At 41.8% G+C, this 17,914-nt stretch overlaps 2 protein-coding genes across 3 annotated transcripts in view; one reads left to right on the top strand and one right to left on the bottom strand.

Moving 5' to 3' along the window:
- Positions 1–17,914, bottom strand: part of haus8 (HAUS augmin like complex subunit 8) — a 103,620-nt gene that overhangs the window by 54,900 nt on the left and 30,806 nt on the right. The gene's annotated exons all lie outside the window — the stretch shown is intronic.
- The window catches only part of ncln (nicalin), a 42,186-nt gene that overhangs the window by 11,763 nt on the left and 12,509 nt on the right, over positions 1–17,914 (top strand). The window contains exons 1-8 of one of the 2 annotated variants that reach the window (XM_041204071.1): positions 2,670–2,806; positions 3,036–3,226; positions 4,807–4,951; positions 7,455–7,549; positions 8,767–8,847; positions 10,964–11,067; positions 11,599–11,687; positions 17,202–17,341. In XM_041204071.1, the coding sequence (XP_041060005.1) occupies positions 3,050–3,226; positions 4,807–4,951; positions 7,455–7,549; positions 8,767–8,847; positions 10,964–11,067; positions 11,599–11,687; positions 17,202–17,341 (831 nt within the window). In that variant the 5' untranslated portion in view covers positions 2,670–2,806; positions 3,036–3,049. Of the gene's footprint in view, positions 1–2,669; positions 2,807–3,035; positions 3,227–4,806; positions 4,952–7,454; positions 7,550–8,766; positions 8,848–10,963; positions 11,068–11,598; positions 11,688–17,201; positions 17,342–17,914 lie in introns of those variants that run through there. The other variant, XM_041204070.1, reaches the window with a different exon arrangement.

The following is a 17,914-nucleotide window of genomic DNA, read 5'->3' as shown; positions in this document are numbered from 1 at the left end:
TTTGCATATTCAGTTATCAGAAAAGGTTGACAATACACAATCTGAAGAAAGCAATACCTTTTTAACTAGTAGATGATGGCATGTATTTTGTAAATCCTTTGTTAAGCTTTCCCCCTTAGAGTGCCCTTTTTACACAACACACCCTTGTATATTGTATTCTGTCCTTTTCTCTGGTTTCATCGTTTGCAAACTTAAATGCATTTTGTACAAGTCAGTTTTCAGTTCTGTGCTTTAATGGATAAAAGCACCAACTACTGTGATACTAGAACATCCTATGTTCAGCTCTGTCTTTACTGTGTTAGCTGATGTCAACCATCAAATAGCTTGTCTACACTTATTGTTTAAGCTCACGTGAAAAATGCCCAGTCTGACAGGGAAACAAGGGGCTGCTAGCTGCCTTTGAAATTGTACTCCAGCAGGGAAAATTGGATGGTGAAGAAACAAACTTTAGTGACAAAATTAAAATAACTATTAAACCATTACAGAATTCTAGGAATTGGAGGAGGCTATTCAGCCCTTTGAGCATGCTCAGTTAGATCATGGCAACGTATCTCAACTTGATTTGCCTGCCTTTGATCTGTATCCCTTATGTAACAAACATCTATCAATCTTTCCCTTAAAAGTGTCGGCAACAGCAGTCCCTCAGAATCGAGAATAACGTCCGTCAGGCTTGGTGTGACTTCAGATGACTGGGAAGCCCAGTTCTGGATCCACGTGTTCTTCCGCAGTGGAGGGAGGGGTGGGGGGGTGGCGTATTGGGGCACTGGGGAGTGGAAATCACAGCCTCAAGTTGACCAGCGCCCCCCCGCCGCTGCCGTTCTGCCTTGCTGTCGAGTTGCTAAGCCTCGAAGTGGCTTGCGCCTTGGTGGACCAGCTGACACCATGCCAAGTGATTGGCAGCATTCTCCTCCCAGTCAGTGGTGTTAATACCTCCATGCTTTAGCGCGACCTTGAGCGTATCCCTATACCTTTTCCTTTGGCTGCCCTTTGAGCGTTGGCCAACAGAGAACTGTAAGAGTAGAGCCTGCTGAGGGAGGTGGTTTTCAGGCATCCGGACGCAATAGCCTATCCATTGGAGTTGGTTCAGCAGGAGCAGGGATTCAGTGCTGGTAGAAACAGCTTCGTGGAGGATGCTCGCGTTAGTTCGGTGGTCCCTTTAAGAGTGTAACTTGTCCCAGAAATAGTTTCTAAATTTTACTCCTGAGTGGCCTAACTAATTTTAAGATTATACTCTCACATTCTTGATTTTCCCACACCAGAAGACATCATTTCACTGTATCAGCTCTATCCAATCCTTTTTAACATTTTAAACAACACTCATCCCACAATGACAACTTAGATTTATATAGTAACTTCAACATAGTAAAACATCCCCAAAAGTTTCATAGGAGTGTTGTTGGGCACAATTTGACACTATATCACATGAGATATTAGGATAAGTGCATAAAAGCTTGATCAAAGAGGTATGTTTTAAGAGCATCTTCAAAGAGGCAGAGAACTCCAGGGAATACCAACCAAGTTTATGTTGCCTGTTGACCTACTTAGCATGAACACACAAATTAGGAGCAAGTGCAGGTCCCTCTAAGATGAAAGCAAAGTACTGTGGATGCTGGAAATCTGAAATAAAAACAGAAAATGCTGAAGAAACTCAGCAGGTCTGACAGCATCTGTGGAGAGAGAAACAGAGTTAACATTTTGAGTCCGTATCTGGAGAAGAGTCATACGGACTCAAAACGTTAACCTAGCCAGATTTGCCTACATCCTAAGAATGAAAAAAATTAGTAAACAATTGGATTTTTCTTTCTTGGCCCCAAAGTGGATGGCCTTCGCGCTTGTACAGATTGAACTCTCATCTGTCTCAGTTTTGTCCATTCACTTACTCTGTCTTGTTGCAACCTCCTGGTCTCATCTGTTCTACTTATTGTCCCTCCTTACTTTACAAATATTCAATACATACTATCCTATAGATTACTGAGTGATAACAATGGCCAATAAATGGATTCCAGTGAGGTTTCAAGTTCATCACAGCCATCATATTGATATATAAATACTAACTATAAAAATGCCACTGGGTGTTGGCATTAGGATCCTGGATGGCATGGAACAATACTGTATTTATATGCCTTAGTGCTTCGAAGTGACGCATGTATGGCCATTGGATAGTATGTAGTAGTTGGTTGTAGTCACAGATCAGGAACTGTCCATTGATGCCATGACACTTCATGCTTTTCTAATTGCTGTATTTACTGATGGGCTAGTATTATATAGCAGCTAATAACTCCCTCAGAAATCCATGTGCCATTCTCCAGGATGTTGTCTTTCTTCCGAACCTTCTTCACTTCCTGCTCACCAAGCAAGAGGCAAGGGCTCAGGAGAGGGGCAGCAACAGGGGCTTGGGAGAGGGTTGACAAGTACACTGTTCCTTTCTGGCTGAGTTTGATGTGCAGCATATTTTGCCTGGGTGCATCCTCTGCAGTTGTCAGGCCAGCAAATGCTGCTTTCTTTTTCTCCCCAGTTTCACCCTCTCTTGAGGATATTGACTTCTACTGAGTGGCTGTACAGACATCAGCAACCGTCTGATGCCGTCAGCAAATAATCATTAATGCGTGCGCCCCAGGATGAATTGTTGGCAAGATGTACCAAAGCTATAGAGATCAAATTAAAGCGACAGGATCAGCTTTCAGTTGTGTAATGCTGAAGAACTGAAGTTTGTCTGACTCTTCTCATATTTCAATCTGTTGATGAAGGTTAAGAAACCTATGATATGGATCAAAATTGAGTGTGCAGGACACCACCAAGGTTAGAGGTAAGACAAAGTCAATCAAGCTGATCCTTAAATCTTTTGTTTAAAAAAAGTATATTTTCTCTTCTATAATAGAGTTAGTCAAATTACCCCATAGTCAAGCTGGTTCCAACTTCTATCACATTGCCTTTGTGGGAGCTGAAATAATAATATTGCAGCCTGGGGGCCTGCTGAATGTAGGCTCCAAGGCTTGGCAGCTACCAAAACACTGTTTCCCTCTTCCTCTTGACAGGTACAAGAAATGCCATGCTGAACACAGAGGCTCGAACAATCGAAGCAGATGTGCTGAGCCGCCGGTGTGTGATAATGAGATTAGCAGAGTTTACCTTTGAAAAGTTCCAGGAGGCCATACGACAGAGCGCAGGGGCAGTGGTGATCATTCTGCCCCAGAATATGTCGACAATGCCTCAGGATGTCATCCAGGTAAAGCAGCTTTCTTGTATTTTACCTAATTACAGGTACAGTGAAGAAAACCATTATGGGGGCACAAGCATATAAAGGATAAGGGATAACTGAAAATGATTGTCAATAATTTTTTTTTTCAGTGGGTTAGGTCAGCATTTTGACAGATAAGTGAAATACAAGTAGGTGTGAGAGTGCCATTTAGAGCCTGAGTAGATGATGGGTACCACAATGAATTCACTAGCAAATGGATTTTGAGTATTGCTGAAAAAAGACATGTTGTGGAAGCTTTTCATCTTGCACTCATCAGGACAATTTGCAAGAATGACAAATGTAAAGCAAAGAACAATTTATACTGCATGAGAAGAGAGCACTGATTAGTTGGCAAGTGGATTTTGAGGCATCGCCATGGAGAATGCACCAGTTAACCAATAAATGACAGTTAACTGGTGCTTTCTCTAAGTCCATATCTCTACCAAACAAAGTCCTCTTGCCAACCAATCAGTGCTCTCTTCTCATGAAGTATAAGTTGTTGTTCCCTTTACATTTGGTATTCTTGCAAATTGTCCTGATGAGTGCAAGATGAAAAGCTTCGATGACATGTCATTTTTCAGCAATACTCAACTCTGTACTACCAAGTGACAAATGGATTTTGTTGAAGCATCCATCCACGGACCATCTCCAACCGGCACTTAATAAGACATCAGTCCAAAGTGATCAAAACAATGATGAGTTGAAAGTCTTCTATGTCTGTTGGCTGTCGCTGTCCTACTTGAAAGATATTTGAAGTGTTTCAATCCCATCCCTAGTGGGCATAGGCCCACAGCATAAAACTTCCCTAATTTGGCACAAATTTGCCATTTCAGTCAGAGAAGCTAATGTGGGTAATGGGAAAATGTTATGTTGATCCTTCTGAAGTTGGAAATCAAATAGGTTGCTGTGACAATAGGAGCAAATTTTAATCTGCTCGAATTTACTCTTTATTGAATGTGCCTGGCTATACTAGATTCTAACATTGGCTGCCAGTAATGGAAAGCTTGCTATTCTCCAGTACTAACATGCCTCCTACTTGAGTATAAAATTTACAAAATGTTTTATTAAAATTAAATCTGTTACTTCAATTAAGTTGCTTTTGAAGGGATAAAAGAAACTGAACTGCATGCCACACATTCCACAGTTTGCCCATGGAAATGTTTTGGAATTTATGAAAAAAATTGAACATTGAGCTTTAAATTTCAACTCCTATTAGGTTTAATTGTGTAGCAATTTTTGAAAACTTTTTGACCTCTAAGGTCCACCTTTGGCTCAGTAGGTAAGTGTAGAGTGTAATGTGCTAACTAGGAAGGTCCCTGATGTGTACTGTTAGCTGATCCCAGTAAGGGCCGCAATGTGATGTTGCATTTGACTTCTCACTATGGGCTGATGATAGAAAATAACCATGATTCCTGCTCCTAGTTTCTATTGTTACCTCTGCACACCCCAACATTAGTGACCATCTTCAGGAGAATCAGAGAAAACAATTTTGGGTGGTGGAACTTTAGCATCTTCTCTGATTTGTCAGTGGGTACTGGGCTGGCTGACTTTTTTTCTTAAACTTGCAGCAGTTTATGGAGATCGAGCCAGAGCTGTTGGCAACTGAGACAATTGTACCGGTATACTTTGCCTTGGAGGATGATGAGCTCTTGTCAATACACGAACAAACAAATTCAGCTTCTGTCTCGCAGGGCACTGCCTCAGCTGCAGAAGGTGGGTTGAACCATTATTGTCTGATTGAGTAAAATTTGTTAGCCAAAATTAGAGCCGTTTGTGTAGTATTATCGGTTTGCCAACCTAATGTTGTTTTTATGAATGCAAGTGGCTCCTGCTCTGGAGAAATCCACTTAAATGGTCAAGTTTTGTTTCACAGTGGGAGGAGAAAGGGATTCATTTGGGTCCTCTTTAATCTCCCTTGACTATCAGTGAGCTATCTGCCATGTTACTGCCTCCCTTAATTGGCAACCATGAAGTGTGTTCAAACTTATCAATGCTCCTTATTTCCCGCCTCCACCCTGAAGAGCTGTCCAGTCTCTAGGACACTAGGATGTAATTCTCCAAAATTGCATGACTGGAGCAGAATTAAATGTGTGCCATGCAAACATATTAGCATGGTCTTGATCACTCATATTTTGTTGACTTCAGTGCCCCCCTCTCACTCCCACCTCATCTTACAGCTCAAATGGCCAATTTTCATGCAAGCAAACTTTCAACACTGCCATGTGTTTATTAGCAACCCTGTGTCTCAGCACCAGAGAATTCTGCTGTCACTTGACATCGAATGGGGAGAATAGGCAACTACAGGCCTTCAGTTCTCCTGCGGTTTGATGATGTGAACCTTGAGCAGGTTACAATTATCAGGGAGCCCTGACTTAAGATTTCACCTTAACCTTAATCCCAGATTTTGTTTTTAAGTAATATATGTTTATGGCAATAGTTTTCAAACCTGTTTGTACAAATCCCATATTATCACATTTCCAGGACACCCGGAAAACCTTGGCATGCTTTATTAGGTGGCCCCTTCCCCTCGTAATGCATTCCAGGACCCTCACCCAATAGAAATCTTGAAATGCCTTATCCTGAATTCCCAAAAGAAAGAAAACCACATTATCATGGCATTAAATATATGCCACAGTTGAAATAACAAAGACCACTAGAAAGGTAACAAATGCAGAATGATAGAAGAAATATGATCTGGTGGACGACACCTCATGACACCTGCTCTCTCCACACACACACACACACACACACACACACACACACACACACACACACACACACACACACACACACACACACACACACCCCATGGCGTTAGGCAACTGGGTAAGTTAGAAGAAAGCAAAATAAAAGTAGAAAATGCTTAATGAACTCAGCAGGCCAGACAGCGTCTGTGGTGTGAGAAACAGAGTTAACGTTTTGAGTTTGTGTAACCCCTCTTCAGAGCTAAAGAGAAGTGGAAAGTAGGTTAGTTATTGGCTGTTCATCTCGAGGACTCACACTAGTGCAACAAAAGTGCCATACTCATTCAGTAGTACATAGGTTTCTGATGCTAGAACAGAATTGTGTTGTTGGGGCAGAATACACGGAGCATCAGGTTCTGATGAAAGCTATAATTGACCTGAACGTTTATCCTGTTTCTGAATTTGCTTGGGAGTGCTTGATGCTAATGCTGGTCATCAAAAAGTGAGGAAGAGTTCCACTTCTCAGCACTAATATCCCTCATATTGTATATGATAAAATGAAATGAAACATAATGGAAAAGGAATAAATTCTCACTGTGATGATCAGCTTCAAAATCAGACTATTCTTAGTTTATTGTCTCCTAAAAGCTTTGAATCCTTCTGGAGTAGAGTTCTACAGATGCTAATCAACCTTGCGTTATCTTGTGGTGTTTCATAGCCAATCCCAATCCAATCCTTACCTAATGTCCACACAGACACAACAGGACTCATTGAATGGCAGTCAGGAGCAGGAACCCTGGCTGACTTTCTTTTCCCTTCCTAACTGACTGTCATGAGATGAATTCTAATATCTCTCTCATTTCCAACCAAGGTCACCAAACTTAACACACAGCAGGAATTTAAAAGAGACAGGACAGGTTAATGTTTCAAGCAGAGATTCATCAAGAATGCCCTGTTCTGCAAAGAGCATTCTTGTCTACAAAGCTTGAATGTAACACAGAGCAATGTTTTTGATTTTAACGATAGGTTATCCATTTGAGACTTGATTATATAAGTATGTAGATAAGAAGAATGCTGAAATAAAAACACAATCAGTAAACCTCCGATCCATCAGCAACTGCCATTCTTGATAAATCTCTGCTTGAAACATAAACCTGTCCTGTCTCTTTTAAGTTCTAATGGGCCTGTTGAATACTTGGAAATGTTTCTGATTTTAATAAATATAAAGTCATTTGTTCTCCATGTTAGTATTAGTATGTCAGTAAAGTATATAATGTGTGCGTGAAATATCATAATCTATCCAATTAAAACTGTAGATAAACACCCTGTCCTGCCAAGCTGGAGCATTGTCAGATATATTTATAGGTCTGTTGGTGGTGGGAGCAGTTTGAAGTACTAAGATTTTTATTTTTATCCCCATAAAGCATTGACACCAAAAGACCTTGTTGACAATACTGTGCATATGTGTTTGTAAACTCTGCCAATACCTTGAATGCATTGAATAAAATATATTTGTTTCTCAACCTCCCCAGTCCTCTTGCACACAGCCACAGCCAATGGCTTCCAAATGGTTACAAGTGGGGCCCAAAGCAAACCCATTAATGATTGGTCAATAACCAGCCTTGAGGTAAGTTGAAATCATACTTCTCCATTGTAATGGTTGGAGCTGGTGCTACAAATGAAGTTTGCACAGGCTCAATAGAATGACTCTTGGGCAATTAGCAGAACTGAAGTTGGTTGTAAAGAATTGGAGCAAAAAAAGTTGTGTAGTTTAGTGTACAGTTTCAAATCTTGACCTTGCAATTTTTTGAAGAGAGACTCGGGTTGAGTGCTTCACCCCATTTCAGGCTTCAACTAGTATTCAAAGCTGTTCACCCTCATTGAGCATCTAGTCAATCAACCTAGTCCCAGGCAGGCTTTTTCCTCCCAACCAATAGGAGCAGGTGTATGAGCTGCTATTCCAATCAAATCATAGCTGAACTCTACCTCAACTCTATTTTACTCAGCTTTGCTCCAAATTTCTTAACACCCTTGCTGAACAAAAATCTTATCAAACTCCATCATGAAAATTTCAATTATCTGCAAAGCTTCCCTCTCCACATGATTGATTCTGCGCTGAGAGGTTATGACTGCCAATGAGTTGAGATGTTGCTCTTAGAATTCAACTCAAACTTCTGAAAATTGGGATCCAGCGCTGGGTGAATTCCCTTGGGCTTTTCTGTCTCCTGCAGCAATACCCAGCATTTGCCATAGTGCCTTTACGATCTGGAAAGTCCTTAGGTGAAATGGTTGAGAGCAGCAGTAGGAGAAAAATTGGGGAGATGACGGAAAACATGATTGAAAAGATAGATAAAGGATAGGCCTATAAAGGTGGGAGAGAAATAACAAGATGGAAGAGTCTATGGAGAAAGAGTAACATTGGAGCAGAGGAAATGGGGTTTGTGCTGTCAGAATTGGAGAACCAAAAATCATGAGGTAACAGAGGCACTTTAAGGCCTTTAAAACCATAATGTGCAGTTATCTCACTCTTTTGATTTATTTGAGTTTATTTCTGTTGGATTCCACTTTGTCTCCTGGAATGTGGGATTTTATTCTTCACTACGGTGCCTTAAGTGATAATTTAACACCAAATGGTGCAATGTGAGGCAGTAGGATGATCTGTCTTTTGGCTGTTGGAATCATTCTTGTGCACAGAAAAGCAACTCCTTCAGTTAATTAATGGTTTTAAAATGTCAATTTAGTTTATAAAATGTTTTTGATTCTCTGCTAAGCTAATAAAAGGAATTTGCTCCTGAAAGTGTGAGGTATATGCCTTTATATTTCATACTTGTATTGTTCCTTTAGGGCAGATTGACTGGTCTGGGTGGAGAAGATCTTCCCACCATTGTAATTGTAGCACACTACGACTCCTTTGGAGTGGCTCCTGTAAGTACAACCCTGGATAATCGCTGGATGATTAGTACTGTTAGTGGCTTTTTTAACCTGTTTTGTAATTTTTACTGACACCAAGATTTAATTGAAGTATAAAAACAAAAATAAAAACAAAAAACTGCAGATGCTGGAAATCCAAAACAAAAACAGAATTACCTGGAAAAACTCAGCAGGTTTTCAACAGAAGGGTCATGAGGACTCGAATCGTCAACTTTGTTCTTCTCTGCCAATGCTGCCAGACCTGCTGAGTTTTTTCAGGTAATTCTGTTTTTGTTTTTAATTGAAGTATAATGATCATGCGAAAGTCTTATACTACAGCCTGTTAAACATGTAACAGACACTAAGAGTTTTGGTGTTCCAAACTTTGAAACATCAGAGCATCACACAACTGCCTGGTGGATAAAGGAACTACCTGGTGGATAAAGGAACTACCTGATGCAGCACTGAACAATACTGCTTGCGGCTGTGGACTGATCTCAGGCAGGGCTTAGTAAGGTGACTAAAGCTGAAGTTATTAACCCTGAAATGAAGGGGCTGGGACAGAGTGAATTCCTGCTCCAGATCTAGTCATCCCTGCTGGGAAATGTTCAAGTGTGGAAATTAGGTAAGAAAAGTGTTGCACTCAGCGATGATATGTTTTCCCGTTCTCAAGTAGCCTGCTGGCATTTATTCTTGGCCTGTATGTAAAAAATGTCTGCTCAGGCAGTTTGCCAGAGAGCTGTAATACAGTAATACTGTATCCAAGCAGGAGTGAATGCTGGACATAAAGTGGGTGATAAATGTTATAAGTTCAATTAGTACCTCTTAGTCCATCCATAAACCTATACAAATAAAGAGTGAGTCCTGTACCTTTCCTCAAATTGTTATTTTAAACCCAATTCTCAGTAAGTTAATTTCTATAATAGCACTTGGATTTATCACTTAATTGGTTGCTCATAGAAACATAGACAATAGGAGCAGGAGTAGGTAATTCGGCCCTTCAAACCTGCTCCACCATGCAGTATGATCATAGTTGATCCTCTACCTCAACACCATACTGCGCTCTCTCCCCATACCCCTTGACACCTTTAGAGTCTAGAAATCTATCTAATTCCTTCTTACATATATTCAGTGACTTGGCCTCCACAGCCTTCTGTGGTGGAGAATTCCACAGGTTCACCACCCTCTGATTGAAGACGTTTCTCCTCATCTCGTCCTAAATGGCCTACCCGCTATTCTGAAGCCATGACCCCTTGTTCTAGATCTCCCCCCACCCCAGCCAGAGGAAACATCATCCCTGCATCCAGCCTGTCCAGCCCTGTCAGAGTTTTATACGTTTCATTGAGATCCCCTCATTCTTTTAAACTCCAGTGAATACAGCCCTAGTTGACCTAATCTCTCCACATACGACAATCCTAGGAATCAGTCTGGTGAACCTTTGATGCACTCCCTCTATGGCAAGTATATCCTTTCCTGGCTAAGGAGACCAAAACTACACACACTACTCCAGATGTGGTCTCACCAAGGCCCTGTACAGCTGCAGTAAGACATTCTTGCTGCTTAACTGCTAGCTGCACCTGCATGCTTGCTTTCAGTGATTGGTGCACAAGACTGGGCTCTTTTTGGTTTAAGCAGTGCTTTGTACACAGCCTTGTGCTAAGTGTGGATCACATAGAAGTAAACTGAATTACCTGGTACAAACTGAATGCTACAACAGTAGACAATCGAGAGTGTATTGCCCTAGACTTGCTAACTGCAAGGCACAGGTAGAGCTGTCCTGATGGACAGGAGAAAATCGCATTTGCAACAAGCAGGTTAAGTGGCTGATGCTAATAAGATAGTAATAAATGCACTCAAAAGGAAGAAACTTCATCATTGTGACAACCCAAAACTACGAAATTTAACTGTGCTAAACAAGTACATGTTGGAATGTGATATGGAATTGCAGCGGACCTGGGGTGTTTCAACATGGTTTGGAATGTAGTTGGCTGTTAAGCAAGTTAAATTGAGACAGAGGGATAAACTGGATGTGCCACGTTTTTGTCCTTGAACGTTTTATATCTTTACAATAACCTTGTGTGTGTAATAAGTGTTTCTTTCTCCCCCTCCCATCCTATCTCCCTCCTGGCAGTGGCTGGCTTATGGTGCCGATTCAAATGGCAGTGGTGTAGCAGCTTTACTAGAACTGGCACGACTGTTTTCCAAACTCTATACTTACAAGAGGACACATGCTGGGTGAGTGCATAAAGGGGCTCCAAATATTTGATTATGAAACATTGCTGAAAGTAATTCTGAAATTTGTTTCAATTTTGCTTTTAGCTTATATAAACGTATGAATGTAAATCTGCAAGTCTATTATAAAGAATAGAAATGAGATTTTCTGACATACTGTACCTAAACTGCACTGAGCACATTGCAATTTTAATTTAGTATCAGTGATGAATATGCAGATTCACTTACATATAATAAGCATACTATGAGTGGGTTTACTACTTTTTTTCTCTTGCCTGAGCCCCTCCAATTGATCCAGGGTATCGTGTGTGCAAGTGCGAGCCCAAAACGCTGTGTGTTGCATGTGCACATATGGTGTGAGTCCCTCCCTCCCTCCCTCCCACAGCTTTCACTACATAATGTTCCTTCAAACTTTTCACATACCCAGGTTGTATCTGTTACGTCCGTCTTCCCTCCAGCACTTGATTCTAAATAGTGCTTTGTTTTGATGTTTTTTTTTTCTGAAATCCTATTTGCTCTGCAATACTTTTTCAGATATAATATCCTGTTCTTTGTGTCCGGAGGAGGAAAATTCAATTACCAGGGCACAAAACGCTGGCTGGAGGATCACCTGGATCACACAGGTAAGATGAAGGATTGTGTCTCTGCATTGGGAGCAGGAAGCCACCTCCCCAGCAGAGAAGTAAATCACAGAGAAGAATGCAGGTTGCCTATATACCTCTGATATTAAATTACAATCCTTTCCATGAAAGTTGCCTATAAACTGTGTGCACAGCTATCCAAAAGGTACCGCGCAGGCCACTCATAGGCTGTCCCCTTAAGATATCATTTGTGCGACCATGCAAAAAATTTAAAGGTACGCACATTCAAATGAGCAGGCATGGGAAAGAAAAAATTGCACATCACTTAAACCAACCATTTTTAAACCTAATATTTAGCATGAGCCATTTACCATCACTGCTGTCATTTACAAAGTTAGTGCTTACAACATGTTAAGCATGCCTGCTGTTTCAAGCAGGGACGAATATTCGCTAAGTAGTTTATGTCTCATTATGGTCCAGGTACCTATTCTCAGTTATTCCCCATTCGGGCAGTTCTGCTGAAGATGGGCAGAGCTCAGTGATCTCCGTGGGCAGCATCAGCCTGGAAGCACAATTCTGGCCTCTTGTGCATCTCCAAGTTTAAATGCTCCACCATTTGGTGGCAGTGCCTTCAAGTGTCTCGGCCCTCAGTTACGGAGCTCCTCCTCTCAGCTTCACAGTCTCTCTCATCCTTTAAGATGCTCCTTAAAACCTACCTCCTTAAGCAAATTTTTGGCCACCTGTTCTAATATGTCTTAATGTAGCTCTGTGTCAAGTTTTGTTTGATAATCATTCCTGTGAGGCATCTTGGGATGTTTTTACTATGTTATGGGCTTTACATAATAACAATGGTGTATATTGCACCTGAAAAAGGTGCGAGCAGGTCAGACTTATTGATCACTGAGCTTGCATCGGTGCCTCCCATGTATCTCATCAGTAGGATAGTTCAGGTATAGTCAGCAATGGCGAAGATAAGCAGACTTTAAACAAAACACTTGAATTAGAAACCATCTGACAGGCAAAATCATGCTAACACCAATGCACCTTCCAAAAGCAGTGGTGAACTGTACCCCTAAAAAGATGCACATGATGCAAACTTGTTCATGGAAGCAGACTTCTGTTTTAGTTCTTTTGCAGGGTGTGCTCATCCCTAATTCCCCTTGAGAAGGTGGTGGTGAGCCGCTACCTTGAACCGCTGCAGTCCATGTGGAGTAGATGCAACCATAATGCTGGTAGGGAGTTCCAGGATTTTGACCCAGTGACAGTGAAGGAACGCAGATATGGTTCCAAGTCAGGATGGTGTGTGGCTTGGAGGGGAACTTGCAGGTGATGGAGTTCCCATGCACCTGCTGCCCTTGACCTTTGAGTTGGTAGAGGACGAGGGTTTGGAGGGTGCTGTCGAAGGACCCTTGGTGAGTTACAGCAATACATCTTGTAGATGGTATACACTGCTGCCACTCTGTGTCGGTGGTGGAGGGAATGAATGTTTGTGAGTGGGGTGCGAATCAAGCAGGCTGCTTTGTCCTGGGTGGTGTCAAGCTTCTTCAGCGTTGTTGGAGCTGCACTCATCCCAGCAAGTCAAGAGTATTCCATCACCTCCTGACTTGTGCCTTATAGATGGTGGACAGGCTTTGGGGAGTCAGGAGGTGAGTTATTCACCACAGAATTCCCAGCCCCTGATCTGCTCTTGTAGTCACAGTATTTATGACTGGTCCAGTTCAGTTTCTGGTCAATGAGTAACCCCCCCTCAGATGTTGATAGAGGGGGATGTTCAGTGATGGTAATGCCAAAGGAGATGGTTGGATTCTCTCTTAATTGAGATGGTCATTGCCTAGCACATGTATGCCACAAATGTGCTTGTCACTTATCAGCCCAAGTTCTCACCAAGTTTTTCCCAACACTATTTTAAGAAATGTTAAATAGCAAGAAGGAATTCAGGAAAATCACCTTTGTTCAGAGAATGTGAGAATGTGGAACTCGCTACCTGGGTGATAGAGGCAAATAAATGGTTGCATTTAGGGGAAGTTACATAAGTACAGGAAGGAAAAAGATGTAGAAGTTAGATAGGAGGTGGTTCGTGTGAAGTATAAGCACGGCCTAGAACGTTAAGCCGAATTATTTGTTTCTGTGCTATGTAATTGTCGGTAATAGTTCCCTTATAAACTCCTATCTATCAGTTAAAATGAGCAGGGAGTTTATGGATTAAATCCAAAAGTGACATCACAGGAGTCCCGTAAGTTGATTGCTTGGTGAGTATAGGTCTTTCCAGACTCGGCAAAGAGGAGACAATTGGTGAGTGACAGGTGAGTTATTATATTGTACTATTCTATAATAAACAATTTATATAAAGTTTATGTCAGCGCAGCTTGGCCATGTGGAATGTGCATCCTGCAGAATGTGGGAAGTCGTGCAGACACAAAGTGCCCTTGATGACTACATCTGCAGGCAGTGTCACAGCTGTTGCCTCCCTGGTGCCAGGGTCAAGGGTATCACAGAGCAGCTACAGACATTCTTTTGGGGGAGGGTGAACAGCCAGAGATTGTGGTCCACATTGAGATCAATGACATAGATAGGAAAGGGGATGAGGTCCTGAAAGCAGATTTTAGAAAGTTAGGAAGGGAATTAAAAAGCAGAACCTCAAAAGCAGTAATCTCAAGATTACTCCCAATGCCACATGCCAGTGAGCATAAGAATAGGAAGATTGAACAGTTCAACACATGGTTGAGGAAATGGAGTAGGAGGGAGGGCTTTAGATTTCTGAGGCATTGGGACTGGTTCTGGTGCAGTTGGGACCTGGTACAAGAAGGATGGGTTACACCTTAACAGGACTGGAACTAATATATCGTGGGGAGTGTTATAGTGCTGTTGGAGAGAGTTTAACCTAGATTTGCAGGGGGATGGAACCTGAGGGGAAAATCAGAGAGGAGAGGAGAAAAACTGGCAGTGGAAAATAGAGAAGTATTAACTGATGAGGATTTATCAGAGAGTAATAGCAAGGTAGATAGAATACTTGGAGAGTTTGACAGAATTAGAGTAGGCAATAGTAAGTCATTAGATGGGGTCAGAGTAAGGGGGAAAGTTTTTTTTTAAAAGCCCGAATCATATGCAAAGGGACAAGAGGAGCCCAAGTTCCTAGAATGTGTTCAAGATAATTCTCTACAACAGTATGTTTCTGGTCCAACGAGAGGGTAGGCACTGTTGGACCTGAAATGAGTTGGCCAAAGTGGATCAAATATCAGTGGGAGAGCATTTAGTGAACAGTTACCATTGTATCATAAGGTTTAGGTTGGTCATGGAAAAGAGCAAGGAACAATCCAAGCAGGGACAATTATTTGGCAGAAAGCCAACTTGGGATGAGAATGCATCTGAGTTGTGTGACTTGGAATCAAATGTTGATAGAAAAGATTGTGACTGATCAATGCGCTATCTTCAAAGAAAAAGTATTGCAGGCAATGTCAAAGTATATTCCCTTGAAGGGCAAAGGTAGGACAAATAAATCCAGAGCGCCCTGGATGACGAGAGAGATAGAGGTGAAGATGAAAAGGAAGAAGTGTGTGTATGACAGATGTCAGGTAGAAAATACAATGGAGAATCAGGTTGAATCAGGTAGAAGGACCAGAAGGAAAGTGAAAAAAACTAATAAGAAAAGCAAGGAGAGAGCATGAAAAGAGACTGGCTGCTAACATAAACAGGAATCCCAAGGTCTTCTATAAGCATATAAATAATAAAAAGGTGGTAAAGGAAAGAGTAAGGACCGCTGAAGGCAAGAAAAATAACGGAGGTATTAAACAAATACTTTGCATCTGTCATTACAAAGGTAGAAAATGCTACCCAGACCGAGGTGAGAGAGGACGTAACTGGTACACTCCAACAATTTACAGTTGAGAAGGAGGAGGTGTTAGAAAGGCTATCTTTAAAATAGATAAGGTACCAGGACTGGATGAGATGCATCCAAGGGTACTGAGGGAAGTAAGATTGGAAATTGCCGAGACATTAGTGATAATCTTCCAGTCATCCTTAGACACAGGGGAGGTGCCAGAGGACTGGAGAATTGCAAGTCTTACACCCTTATTCAAAAAGGGTGCAAGGATAAAGCTGGCAACTACAGACCAGTCAGTTTGACTTCAGTGGTCGGGAAACTTCTGGAAACTATAGTTTGGGACGAAATCAATAGTCACTTGACAGGTACAGGATAATTAAAGAAAGCCAGCCTGAATTCATTAAGGGAAAATCTAACTTGCTGGAGTGTTTTGAGGAGGTAACAGAGAAGGTTGATAAAGTCAAAACTGTTGATGTGGTATGTTTGGATTTTCAAAAGGCATTTGATACAGTGCCACATAAAAGACTTGTGTGCAAAATTCTAGCTCATGGAATAAAAGGGAAAGTAGGCACATACATAAGAAATTGGCTGAGTAACAGGAAACAGAGACTAGTGGTAAATGATTGATTTTCAGATTGGAGGAAGGTTTGTAGTGGACTTCCCCAGGGGTCAGTGTTGGGACCCTTGCTCTTCCTGCTATATATTAATGACCTAGACTGTGGTGTTCAGGGCATAATTTCACAATTTGCAGATGATACAAAGATTCAAAATGTTGTCAACTGTGATAAGGATAGTCTTGAATTTCAAAAGGATGTAGACATGTTGGTGGATTGGGCAGACAAGTGGCAGATGAAATTCGATGCAGAGAAGTGTGAGATGATTCATTCTGACAAGAAGAAAATGGAGAGAGTATGAAATAAAGGGAGAAACTCTAAAGGAGGTGCAGGAACAGAGGGTCCTCGGTGTATATGTACACATTCATTGAAGATGGCAGGGCATGTTGAGAGAGCAGTTAATAAAATATACAGTATCCTAGGTTTTATTATTAGGGGCATTGAGTACAAGAGTAAGGAGGCCATGTTGAACTTGTATAAGACACTAGTTAGACTTCATCTGGAGTACTGCGTCCAGGTCGGGGTACCATACTTGCGGAAGAATGTGAAGGCATTGGAGAGAGTACAGTGGAGATTCACAAGAATGATTCCAGGGATAAATAATTGTAGTTACGAGGGTAGATTGGAGAGATTGGGACTGTTTTCCTTGGAGAAAAGAAGGCTGAGAGGAGACTTGATAGAGGTATTCAAGATCCTGAGGGGTACAGACAGGGTAAACAATGAGACACTGTCCCCGCTCAATGGAGCATCAAGAACTAGAGGGCACAGATTCAACACAAGTGGCAAAAGGAGTAAAGGTGATGAGGAATTTTTTTTTCACTCGGAGGATGATTGGAGTCTGGAACGAACTTCCTGAGAGGATGGTGGGGCAGGTTCGATCAAGGTATTCAAATTGGAATGGGATTGCTACCTGAAAAGAAATAATATCATGGGATAAGGCATGGGAGTGGGACTTGGTGGAATGTTCTTTCAGAGAGCCAGTGCAGACTCGATGGGCTGAATGGCCTCCTGCAACATAAAGATTCTATGATTAGATTCACCCCGCTTCTGAGAAGAGAGCCAGAGTTCATCAGAGTGTCTGCACTGGACTGTAATCATGTGGATGGGCTCCATGTTTTCCAGATTCCAGCCTTCTTCAGGATAACGTTGCTTTCGTTTTGTGCCTCGATACCTTGGGCAGTGGTGATGGCCTTTATCTTCATGTTTCAAAGCCACCTAAGGATGCGACCCCACAGTACACCTTCCTGAAGGAGCTAGAAACGGTAAGTGTGTTGCCCATCAAGCTCAGGTTTCCAGTAGAACTTGAGCATCTGCCAGAGGTGCAGCTATAACACGCAGCAGGGTAAGACCCTGGGCTCACACCCCATATTTCCACTTTGCACTGTTATTTTTGCCGCACTACCTTTAAATGTAATGCTTTATCACTTTGTTAGTAACTCCTGAAGCACTTGACACTTTGAAAGCAACTTATTGTGCTCTGTTTATAGGATGTTGCAGATGTGGGGGATGGCTGTCGCATTGGCCTACATAAGGGTGGCTTAGTTCCCACTTTTTAGGCCAAGTGGGCAAGTGAGCATCCCGCTTCCAACCCTCGGCCAGTGATGCTTTGTGCCAACTATATACAGAGTGCCTTAGAAGGACTTATTCATTTTTCTCTCTTTACTCATGGAGCAGAGATAAACTGCCCTCTAATGCCCAGTGCATCCTACACACAGCCAGGCTGAGATCGGAAACTCACTGTGGAAAATGGCCATTGCATTTACATAAAATTAAAAATTTGCAGTTCCACTAGTAAACACAATTCCACCCTCTCACCCCACCCCACCCCAGCACCA

Source organism: Carcharodon carcharias, chromosome 14 (genome assembly GCF_017639515.1).
Source record: "Carcharodon carcharias isolate sCarCar2 chromosome 14, sCarCar2.pri, whole genome shotgun sequence".
NCBI lineage: Eukaryota > Metazoa > Chordata > Chondrichthyes > Lamniformes > Lamnidae > Carcharodon > Carcharodon carcharias.
This window is presented reverse-complemented; position numbering and strand designations above follow the sequence as displayed.